Raw genomic sequence first — 12,212 nt, 5'->3', positions numbered from 1 at the left:
CAGCAAAGAGCAAATCAAGTGCAGTAATAGGCCTACCACTGGCCAATCACATAGCTCAGATCACTGTATCTACACAGTTTGCTCCATAGACTGTAAAATGAAGCCTCGAATGCACAGCAAAGTTGATGTGAGATTTCAAAGCTTTTAAAACAATGACTAGAGAGAGAGACTCGACAAATACAGCGAAGGGACAGTGTCGGTGATTCGGGTGAGAGGCAGCCTCACCGCTGTTCCCTCCCTTCCCTCAGACTGACCATCAGATGCAGGCAATCAGTCCAGAAATATAATTGCAAAATGGTCTGAAAATAACAACATTGGAAGGGCAATTTAAGCTTAGCCAATATGCATTGATTATGTATTGGGCCTATAGCCTACTGCACAAACCTCATTGCTACGTGACTGTTTTTAATTGGTTAATATTGCATAGGCTTACGTTTGTACGTTTGTAAAACAAATCTGAGCTTTGAATCTCAGATTTGGATCTTGTTAGCTTGGGGATTCAATCTTGCAACCTTTTGGTTACTAGTCCAATGCTCTAACCACTGGGCTACGTGCTGCCCCAATGGGTCTGATCTAGACCCAGACCCGTTTGGGTACGGATCTAGGTCCCCCTTTTAAATAATGATCGGGTCCGTCCGGGTCTGATTGTCCTCAGGTCTGTTCGGGTCCGGATCCGAGAATACCTCTACTTGGAAGACAAGCCATGCACAGCAAAAAGCTGAGAGACCTCCAAGGAGGCCATGTTATACTATCCATGTCATGCTATCACCCATCAATTGAAATCCAGTATTTACATGATGAGGTCTCCATCCACCCCCACCCCAATCTCTCCAAGGGGCCCATGCTAAAATGGACAGAGAACAATATGCTCTCGGGCTTGGTAGCTGCCCAATCTCTGAGGAAAGTAGTCCCGGTGAGTTAAGTGCCAGCATAGAACAGCGCCACCTACTGTTCTCATAGCACTCTGACATTGGGCAAGTGCAAAGGCACTGTGTTGGTACTGAGGCACTGTATACATCCGACCCTCTGCAGGGGAGGGCGCCCGTTGCAGCTAGTCCTAACGCATGCGTTCACGCTCAACTAGAGGGTGCCTCCTGTTGGTTCAATCTGGTAGTTGCAGATCGAGCTTGTTTACCCCAATCCCCCAGGCATAGAATTTGACAGACGTTGAAGAACGACCGAGGCCAAAATCTGAGGCCTGTCTTGCACGGTAAGAGGTTAGACTTGTTTACCACACAGTAATTTAGTTTTATAAATCTCGACTCATTTTGATATCACAATTAGCTTTTTATGCTAATCAAACATATGTCACTTCCGCCCTTTCAATTGCGCCATTTTGGATAGGGCAGTTTATAGTCTAGGATGGGTGTATTGTCTTTATAGGGAAGAGATGGGTATGCATTATTATCAGTAAACAGTCACAGAGTTTACACAGTTTTGGATTAGGTGTAACTACGTCGTAATATTTAAAACAGCGCTACTTTATATTTTCCTGCAATGGGCATTTTCGATGTTTATCTAGCTAAATGAGTTCCAGCGGCACTTCATCCCCGGCATCCGAGAAGGATACTCTGTGTCGGATAGTGAGAGGAGTCGAGCTCCCTCGCGGTGTGGTGTGACCGCTTGGAGAGTAGACGGCAAGGCGGTTATTCCCGGCTGCTTATTTGGAGGCATAGGAGGGAACGTGAGAGTGCCCAACGATTTGTCTCACCGTTTCTCGTAATTGAAATCATTTACGCCAACGGGACCACCGTATTTCAAACCAGGTAAACTCGTCACACTCCGCTTTTCATACAACCTCGCAAGCTAGGAGGGTTAACTACGATGATGCGTTGCCGCTATTCGTTCCTAGCTAAGGTCGGCGAACAATGTAGACTTAAGCTTTATGTATTGATGATAACAAATTAAACAATATTACGTGGAGTGTTATGATACCGTATATCTTAAGTTGTCGGTGACATTGTACCACTTTTGGCCAGCTAAACTTGGGCACTGAGTAGCGCTCAAAATCAGCACCTACTGAAGAGGTGCGGGGCTCCTTTCTAGTACTCTTGTAGCAGCTGCTAGCTCGCTGTGTTTTACTTGCGCTTCCCTTTGTGGTGGGTGACTCGCGACTGCGAGGAAGCAATCAGCTATCGTTCTGGTAACAGTATTACCAAGTCAGACGTTATTAAGGTGTAGAAAGAACCATGAGGTATGATTCACGTAGTAGCTAATCGTGTAAGAAATATTTATATCCTCTTTCATTGGTCGACCAGAAAGCCATATACGATATTCATCATTGACTTCAATCAAAGCCATCATTTTGGCCAAATTGAAGGAGGGAGACGATAGCTCGTACTCTCCTCTAACGTCACTCTCCTAGTTAATAGACACATTTGACCTTTATCAAATGTAATAGTATTTTTCCCCCATTATTTAAAATATAACTGAACCGGGGTGTTATAATCTAGCTGGCAGCTAACTGGTACGTTAGTCAGACTCATTCAGCAACTTGCCTACAGCGTGTGTATAGGTGACAAGGAGTTGTGATCTGCAGGTCGCACATTTGATTTTGAATGTTGTAACACAAGTGACGTCAGATGGCTAAGTAAACTCACCTCACGTTATTCACCTCACAATTATAATGGCTATCTGATATAATGTTGCTAGCAACTTATATAAGGTGTCAACATAGTCTTCGAGGTTGGTTGTATACTGGTACTCTATTGATTTAACCATATGTTCCCATGGTCCCTGTGTGGGGGCCATCAGGAGAAACAATGTGGTGATCCTGATTTAACCTTTTGGTAATTTAGATAAGTGTTCCACTTAAATGCCAAGTCTCTTCCTTTTGGTGTGTGTATGGTCATCGGTGGCAATTTGCTAAAAGAGGGTATGACTGATACAATCAACTTTTATTTTTGTAAACAATGTGAGTTTGAAGGATCTTATGGTGACCAGAGGGAATGTCGTCATTGTTGCTTTGAGGACAGAACACACTTATAGATTTTTTTACATGAGTCTATATTTTACCCATTAGGCCATCTCCTTTTGTCCTCTTCCTCTCCTCCTCTTCCTCTTGCCTCAGCTGTAGAGTGGCTATTCTCTGCCAGCTACCCACCCAGCCCCCACTCCCCTCCCCCCAAAATACACTGCAGACATATTGTAAATGTTGGGCTCTGCTGCTGACTCAATAGGAGGCGCCATTCCGTGATTGCAGAGAGGCTGCAAAAGGGGGCAGGCAGAGCAATGGAAGCCTTACATAATGGAGGCAGAGCTGTCCTCTAGCGCCATCTACAAGCGATGGGAGTAAGCCCAGCCAGCAAGGGAGACGGGCAGCCAGACGACATTCAGCTCAGCAGCACTGTACGATAGTTGCATCTTCTGGAACATACAACTAGAGCTATGACATCACTGGATAGGGGAAGAGTGTTTGGTCTCATGCTGCTTGTCACTAAAGCTTCTTGTCCAATCTGACCTTTGACCTAAGTAGAGCATCCATTCTGCAGTGTTTTGATTGTTTAGCGTTGACTGGAATATATAATAAACCAATCAGTCCAGACAGACATAAAGATGGTAGTAGGGCCATTATGGATAGACATGAGTAATGCTGCTGAGGAAAACCATTGATGGATTTATGACGGAAGGTGACTAACAGACAGCTGGTTCTTTTGTGGCCTTTTCCCCCCCATAGGTGCACTAGTCACTCCAGTGATTATGTTAATGTAACTCTAGTGTAATTCTTTGGGATGTGTGTTTTGGTCACCCAGGATAACACAAAGGTTTTTGTGTTGGGTCTGTGGAACTCTGCTCTTTACAACAATGCTTAGTACATATGTTGACCTACCTGACCTCACCTATTAGTCACACCTGTGTCCCTCCCTTCTCCAAGTGGCCAGCATGTTCCAGCTCCCGGTCAACAACCTGGGCAGCTTACGGAAAGCCAGAAGAAATGTCAAGCGGGTTCTGGGAGACATCGGGCTGGAGTTTTGTAAAGACCATATTGAGGTGAGTTCTACTGTTCTATTATCTGTGAATGAGCATCATGCCTTTGACCACACTGGTTTTTCAAACATGAAGAAATAATAGCTCATTCATGAATAGCTCATTAAACAATCAGTCATTGTTTCAGCCATCAAAGCAGGAGTTGTCAAATTTCTCATGTTTATGATGTCTGTCACTTTGTCAGTTTGATGTTATATTAAGCCCAGTCCACAACCATAATAACATTCCCAAAGGTTGTGCCTTTAAAACCCCTCCTAGCAAATCACCTCGATCTGACTTGATTTTTATTGATGTATATATTAATTGTGATTGTCATTCTCTCCCCTTAGGACTACAAAGACTATGTCCCTAATGAGTTCTACATCAAGCACACCACCTGGGATGATGTGTGTGTGTGGGATCCTTCACTGACCAAAGCCCAGGTGAGTGACTCACTGGAACCCACAGTTCATTGTATTGTTATTGTGTCTGCTTATTTTCAATAAACAATGTATTTACATTTGATAAACATCAACAGCTGACTCGCCGCTGTCGTCTTCTTTTCCATTTGTTTCCCAGGAGTACAGATCAAAGCCTTTCTGCTGTTCTGGCTGCCCCTTCTCCTCCAAGTTCTTCTCAGCGTACAAGAGCCACTTCCGCAATGTCCACAGTGAGGACTTCGAGAGCCGCATCCTGCTTAACTGCCCCTACTGCACCTACAATGGGAACAAGAAGACCCTGGAGACGCACATCAAGCTGTTCCACATGCCCAACAACGTGGTGCGACAGGGTCCTGGGAGCATGCAGGGACTGAAGGATGGCATGCAGCTGGGCAAGAGGCCTGGAGAGAGCATCGAGCAGGCGGTGTACTACTGCAAGAAGTGCACCTACAGGGACCCGCTTTACAACGTGGTGCGCAAGCACATCTACAGAGAACACTTTCAGCATGTGGCCGCACCCTACCTGATTAAGCCTGGGGAAAAGACCACACCTAACGGTGCTGGTGCGGGCACAGGGAACACAGACAGCAGCAGCAACACCAATGTCAATGCTAACAGCAACACCATCCACTGCAAGCGCTGCCTCTTTGTGCTACGCACCTATGAGGCACTCGTGCAGCATGTTATTGAGGACCACGAGCGCATTGGTTACCAGGTAACTGCCATGATTGGTCACACAAACGTGGTGGTGCCACGGGTCAAGCCTGTCATCATGGTATCCCCCAAGCCGGGGGAAAAGACTGTCATTGGTGTAGGACCCAAAGGTCAGCTGGTGACCACCACAGTGGGTGGAGTCCGCTCCCTTCCTACCCAGCAGCTCAGCAGGATTGTCATCCCAAAGTCAGGCCTAAGCTCAACGGGACTCCTGTCTGGGTCTCACCTGAAACAGGGGCCTTTTGGGTTAAAGAGCGGGACCACTCAGTCCTTCTCTATAGGCGGGCAGCAGGTGAGAATCACTCTACCCGGCAACGCACAGGTCTCTGTGCCCCAGCATTCGCAGGCTGCCAAACAGAACCTCCCTGGTGGCTTGCGGAGCCCCATAGTGGTGAGTTCCTCCTCGTCTACACTCAAGCCCACCCAGCTGAACTCCCGGGTTCAGGCAGCTGCCACCACAGTGGCCTCAGTCACGGCCAAGGGGAAGGGGGGCACTTCAGTCCTGGGCACGTCTTACACCCAGAAGTGGAAGATCTGCACTATCTGCAACGAGCTGTTCCCTGAGAATGTGTACAGCTCGCACTTTGAGAAGGAGCACAAGGCAGAGAAGGTCCCTGCAGTAGCCAACTACATCATGAAGATCCACAACTTCACCAGCAAGTGTCTGTACTGCAACCGCTACCTGCCCAGCGACACACTCCTCAACCACATGCTGATCCACGGCCTGTCCTGCCCGCACTGCCGCGCCACCTTCAACGACGTGGAGAAAATTGTGGCACACATGCGACAGTCCCACCCGGACGAGACGGTGGGGCCGCGCACTGACTCTCCTCTGACTTTTGACCTCACTCTGCAGCAGGGCAACCCCAAGAACGTCCAGCTGATTGTCACCACCTACAACATGAGAGACGCACCAGAGGAGTCAGTGGCCTTCCATGCCCAGAGTGCCTCCTCTTCCACACAAACTGGCAAGAGGACAGTGCCCAGCCAACCCCCAAAGATGCCCTCTGAATCCGAAGATGGTTCGCCTCCCAAGAGTGCACCTCAGGCGGCCGTGCCATACAAGAAAGACGTGGGCAAGACTCTGTGCCCGCTGTGCTTCTCCATCCTCAAGGGCCCCATCTCTGATGCACTGGCACACCACTTGAGAGAGAGGCACCAGGTCATCCAAACAGTGCACCCAGTGGAGAAAAAACTCACCTACAAATGTATCCACTGCTTGGGTGTGTACACAAGCAACATGACTGCCTCCACCATCACACTGCACCTGGTGCACTGCCGTGGTGTGGGAAAGACCCAGAACGGGCAAGACAGCAGGCCTGCGCCCTCCCCCAGGGTCTCCCAGGCTCAGGGCACTGCCCTCAAACGGGCTGGCTTTGAGAACTGTGACCCTAACGACCCAAAGCGCCGTAAGCTGCCGCCTGGAGAGCATGAGGGCTCTGCGGCTTTTGTAGAGAATCCAGACGATCCCGTCAACCTGGTTCTTGACCCCAAAGGCCACGAGGATGAGTCGTACGAGGCGCGGAAAGCCTTCCTGACGCAGTACTTCAACCGTGAACCCTACCCAATGCGTAGGGAGGTGGAGAAGCTAGCCGCCAGTCTGTGGTTGTGGAAGTCTGACATCTCCAGCCACTTCACCAACCGCAGGAGGATATGCACGCGGGACTGTGAGACCCAGAAGGCCAAGGTGTTGCTGGGCTTCAACATGCGGGAGGTCAGTCGGCTCAGCCATGAACTGACCTTTGACCCTGAGTGCTTGTCTGAGGGCAAAGAAAGTGGAGAGGCATTAGAGAGGCGGACGTCTAGGACGTGTATCGGGCGGTCTGAGCAGGCCATCCTGCGCATAGAGGAGAGAGCTGCGGCTAACCATGGTACTACACTCCAGGACGGTACGCCAGCAGGGTCTGACAGTGGGGCCAGTGCCACCACCCAGCCCAACGGTGGTGCCAAGAGTGACCAAAACAAGATAATCGAAAGCACCTTAAAACAGAGAGGGCCTCAGTATCTCTCAGAGCCCATCGCTATTGACTCCGACAGCAATGAGGATGAAACGGATGATGGTGACGAAGAGGATGATGAAACTGGAGTAGTAGAACTGAATTCCACGGGTAATGACAGGCTGGCTGCAGAGGGAGAGGTGTTGGGGACAGGAGCCCACTCCAGCTCAGACCTAGAGGATATGGAGGATGGGTCAGAGGAGGAAGAAGAGGGTCATGTTGAGAATGGATATGGCTCCTCGGCGTTGCCGGAGAGACAGGTTAAAGGGAAGGAAGCTATTGCCAAACTGGGACACTCGGAAAGTGGAAAAACAAGTGTCCAACTTGGCAAGCAGCAGGTCTGACTAATGGACACACACAGGCACACATAAACAAATAATACGCACACAGATAAGTTACTAACATTTGATCCATGCCAACAACTCTGCCTCACCAAAACTCTAGAGCTGGAAATGGTCAATGGTGACATGAGGGACAACAAGGGGAGAGTGTAAAGGAGAGCTTCTTCCCTTTTCACTTCAACAAGCCATCCAATGGCGTTTGGTCAAGTCAAAAGCCAATTGAAGGTGCTCTGCAGTGAGAAGTAGTTAGTAGTGACTTAAGATTTGTGAACAAAGATGAAACTTTTCCTCCAGGGGGAAAAAAGAAAACACTGAAGATGCACCAAACGATAGGAAATGGGTTGCCTTCTATTTACTTTACTACAAAATTCAAATAAGTACTTATTCTTGTCCAATTGGCCACAAGTTAAAGTGTGGCAAAAACATTTGAGTCATTACAAGTTACAAGGTTTGAAGTAAAACTAGACTATCCCAAATGTTTCATGTAGTCATGCAGGAATAGCTCATGTATATTTGTACAGTCTTTTAGACATGTTTGGAGAGAAGTTGCTGTAGATTTACTCATACAATATTAGCTATTCTTTCTGTATACAAGCTAGCCTCGTATGTTCTACATTGGTTCGCTAGACAATAGATGTCGCTTTGGTGGCTGGTATTTTCTGTATGTTTTTGTTTATTTTTTTAATAAAACCATTACATTTTTGCTAAATAATATATCTATATATAAATGCAAATTTAAATGAACATAATCGATTGCTTTAGTTTTTCGGTCTTTGCTGACGATTGATTGATTGTACTTTTTTTTATTTGCAGTAATAACTTTGGTTTTATTGAAAAAACTGTTTCTCATATCTTTATCCTCCCACTTGGTTAAAGGGGCATTTCAACTGTTCTCTGTAGCCCAGTGTTTGTAGTCTAGATTGTACTTTCTTTGTCTCTTTTCATGTACCTACCTTTTACTTATTTTTCCTCCGAGAATGGATGTTTGCTGTCGCCTGTGAAACCGAGAGAGCATTTGCTATTAATTACTTTTCTGTGGGTTTTAATTTGTGATCTTCAATTTGTGTATTTGTTTTTGTTTTACATTTTTCACTTATGAACAATAAAGTGCTATATTGTGCTTCTCACAGTTCTCCTAATCTTGCCTTCCCCCCCCCCCATTTCCTTTGTCTTATTCTCTTTCATGTGACACACCCCTTTACAGAGACTATGTTCTGTTGTTTCAAGAAGTAGCACCACAAGTCAGCTGTTCCAAATGAAACCCACAAGCAGGACAGTCACTGGTGGTGACATCCTGTTATCGCAGGTATTTATAGAGAATCCTTAACAAGGTTTCGGTGTGTAATATATGGGGTTCCAATGCTTTGTGAATTGTTTTATTTCATCTGGAACAGAATAAACATGTTGGCTATGTGAGCTATGCTAGTCTGTGAAAGTGACTGGAGAATGATGTATCTGAACTAAATGCACCCATTGGTGAGATGTTGATGAGAAGTCAACAGTTGGGCTCAGAAGAGAATGCGTGTATAAGGCTAACCCATTGTTGAGGCGCACCATCTACTCCTATGTGTATCAATCAGGTGCCAAACCAAAACACAATGACTGAATCCTATTGACTACCTTTGTTTGATTGTGTTGTCGTGATCATTTATATATGAGGAAATCATTGTTACAAATGCGGGGGTGTATTGTGCTTATGTTTCATACCATAGATAGGCTGACAGTCACTTGCCTCCTGGTAGGAAGGATATAAAATGAAGTGAAATTGCCCCTCTAAAGAGAGAAAGCACCCTCTCCTCTCCCTTGCTGGCTTGCTCAGTGTTGCTATGCTGGTATGAGGAGCAGCAGGGAGGGAGGGAGGGAGGGAGTGGCAGGGGGAGGCTGAAGGGAGGCGGGGGAGGCTGGAAGAGAGGCCTTGCAGACTGGGGGACGTGGAGGCCTCATCTGCAGTGCTGTGAGCAGCAGGAGCGCTAAGCAGATTGAGGGGGAAGGGAGACTGAGCGAGAGAGGGGGGAGGAAGGGAGACTGAGAGGGGGAGGGAGCGAGGGGGGAGGGGAGAAAGGGAGAAAGGGAGGCAGGCGAGGGGGGAAGGGAAGGATGTGAGAAAGGGAGGGAGACAGGCGAGAAGGAAGGTGAGGAATGAAGAAAGGGAGACCGAGAGAGAAAGGGAGGGAGGGGAGAACGGGAGAGAGAGGGAAGCAAGGGGGAAGGGGAGAGAAAGGGAGCAAAAGAGAAAAAGAGAGGGAGGAGAGAGTGAGAGAAGGGGGGAGCTGAGAACGGAAGGGAGACTGGGAGGGAGGGGGAGGGGAAGGGAGTGAGGCGGTGAGGAAATGGAGCTATGACTGGCGCCCCCTGGAGTTAGAGACTCGCTTTTGTCTCTAATGTCTGTAGTGTTAGACAGCACTGCAAGCATCGAGACAAGTGCACCAAAGGTTAGGGACAGTCAGCAGAGGTATTTTTGACGTTATTAAAGCAAAAATGCCACAGGGGATGGGGGGACATGTACAACCAATATTCAGAAGAGGTCGATTCCCCCAGGTCGATTTATTTAAAATAAAAAACACGTTATAAACAATGGTAAAATGTGTAGAATTGCAGGAAATGAGCTTTAACGGTCGACTTTGGGCACGAAAAACAGTCCAACTCCACCTCTTTCTCAGTTTTCAAATCTGGGGGTTCATCGATGTGTCATCCTGGTCATTCCTGCCCCGATTTAGCTAGTTCGTTAGCTAAGCTAGCCACTTGCCAGTAACTCCTCCACTATATTTTGATGTAATTTCAAAGGATTTGTTTTTGGACGGAAGCTGTAGAGATCGGTAAGAAATGGCACTAATGTAGCCAAATATCTTAATCATAATATTTTGTTTTCAAGCATTAAATTACCTGGTATAATTAAGCAATAAGGCCCGAGGAGGTGTGGTGTATGGCAAATATACCACGGTTAAGGGTTCTTACGCACAACACAACGCGGAGTGCCTGGATACAGCCATTAGCCGTGGAATATTAGCCGTGTACCACAAACATCTGGGGGTGCCTTCATGCTGTTATAAACTGGCTACTAATGTAATTAGAACAGTAATGTCAATCTTTAAAGTAACTGTCCAATCTTTCCAGATTACTATGAAATTTGACCTATAATTAATTACAATATGGGTGAAATACACTTTACAAAAATATAAAAACACAATGTAAAGTGTTGGTCCCATGTTTCATGAGCTGAAATAAAGATCCATTTTCCATATGCTCAAAAAGCTTATTTGTCTCAAATTTTGTGTATAGATTTTTTTCACATCCCAGTTACTGAGCATTTCTCCTTTGCCAAGATAACCTATCCACCTGACAGGTGTGGCATATCAACAACAACAAAAGTAAACGGCATGATCATTACACAGGTGCGCCTTGTGCTGGGGACAATAAAAGGCCACTCTGAAACGTGCCGTTTTGTCACACAACACAATGTCACAGATGTCTCAAGTTTTGAGGGAGTGTGCAATTGACATGTTGACTGCAGGAATGTCCACCAGGAATGCTCATTTCTCTACCATAAGCCTCCTCCAACATCGTTTTAGAGAATTTGGCAGTAGGCTCATCTGTCTGCTCGTTGTCCTCACCAGGGTCTAGGCCTGACTGCAGTTTGGCGTCGTAACTGACTTCAGTGGGTAAACGCTCACCTTTGATGGCCACTGGCACTATGGAGAAGTGTGCTATTCACGGATGAATCCCGGGATCAACTGTACCGGGCAGATGGCAGACAGCGTATATGGCGAGCAGTTTGCGGATGTCAAAGTTGTGAACAGAGTGCGCCATGGTGGAGGAGGGGTTATGTTATGGGCAGGCGTTAGCTACGGACAACGGACACAGTTGGATTTTATCGATGGCAATTTGAATGCACAGAAATTGCATTGGGTGCCATTCATCTGCCATCACCTCATGTTTCAGCATAATAATACACAGCCCCATCTCACAAGGATCTGTACACAATTCCTGGAAGCTGAAATTGTCCCAGTTCTTCCATGGCCTGCATACTCACCAGATATGTCACCCATTGAGCATGTTTGGGAAGCTCTGGATCGTCGTGTACGACAGCGTGTTCCAGTTCCCGCCAATATCCAGCAACTTCGCACAGCCATTGAAGAGGAGTGGGACAACATTCCACAGGCCCCAATCAACAGCCTGATTAACTCTATGCAAAGGACATGAGTCACGCCGCATGAGGCAAATGGTAGTTACACCAAATACTGACTGGTGTTCTGATCCACGCCACTACATTAAAAAAAAGTTATCTGTATTCCCAGTCATTGGAAATCCATAGATTAGGACCTAATGAATTAATTTCAATTGATTAATTTATTTATATGTACTGTACCTCACTAAAATATTTTAAATTGTTGCATGCCGCATTTATATTTTTGTAGAGTATAGTTTTCCTTCCAAAAAGTTGTTAAAATCCATGTTTTCATGTTGTATATCTTTTAGTTGTCATATTAAATGCTTTCTATATTTGTATATGCATTTCTGCAATTTAAAATTGGTTTGAGGTTTTTAAGTCATTGACATGTGGAACTATTGACATTTTTTCATATTGGCCCATACATATTGTGTAATTTAGGCTACTGATGGTCCCTAACTATATCAAATGTCAAACCAAATGACCAAGGGAATTACGATCTGGGTCGTGTGCAGCTGCGCTCAGAATTGCTGATTACTTGGGTGCTGCCTGCCAGCTGTGGGCAGAATTGAAATAATGCCGCGTT

The 12,212-nt window shown here is 46.4% G+C and overlaps 1 protein-coding gene across 2 annotated transcripts; it reads left to right on the top strand.

Moving 5' to 3' along the window:
- Positions 1–1,140: 1,140 nt before the first annotated feature.
- Positions 1,141–8,585, top strand: LOC139416480 (activity-dependent neuroprotector homeobox b). Of its 2 annotated transcripts, none has more exons than XM_071165115.1 (4): positions 1,141–1,210; positions 3,875–3,990; positions 4,317–4,409; positions 4,546–8,585. In XM_071165115.1, exons 2-4 carry the CDS (start codon positions 3,883–3,885, stop codon positions 7,459–7,461), a joined length of 3,117 nt encoding a protein of 1,038 aa, XP_071021216.1. In that variant the 5' UTR covers positions 1,141–1,210; positions 3,875–3,882; the 3' UTR covers positions 7,462–8,585. The 2 variants fall into 2 exon arrangements, with proteins under 2 accessions (XP_071021216.1, XP_071021215.1); XM_071165114.1 differs by lacking the exon at positions 1,141–1,210 and adding an exon at positions 1,318–1,766.
- The last annotated feature ends 3,627 nt before the right edge of the window (positions 8,586–12,212 follow it).

Source organism: Oncorhynchus clarkii, chromosome 9 (genome assembly GCF_045791955.1).
Source record: "Oncorhynchus clarkii lewisi isolate Uvic-CL-2024 chromosome 9, UVic_Ocla_1.0, whole genome shotgun sequence".
In the NCBI taxonomy this organism is placed as follows: domain Eukaryota; kingdom Metazoa; phylum Chordata; class Actinopteri; order Salmoniformes; family Salmonidae; genus Oncorhynchus; species Oncorhynchus clarkii.
This window is presented reverse-complemented; position numbering and strand designations above follow the sequence as displayed.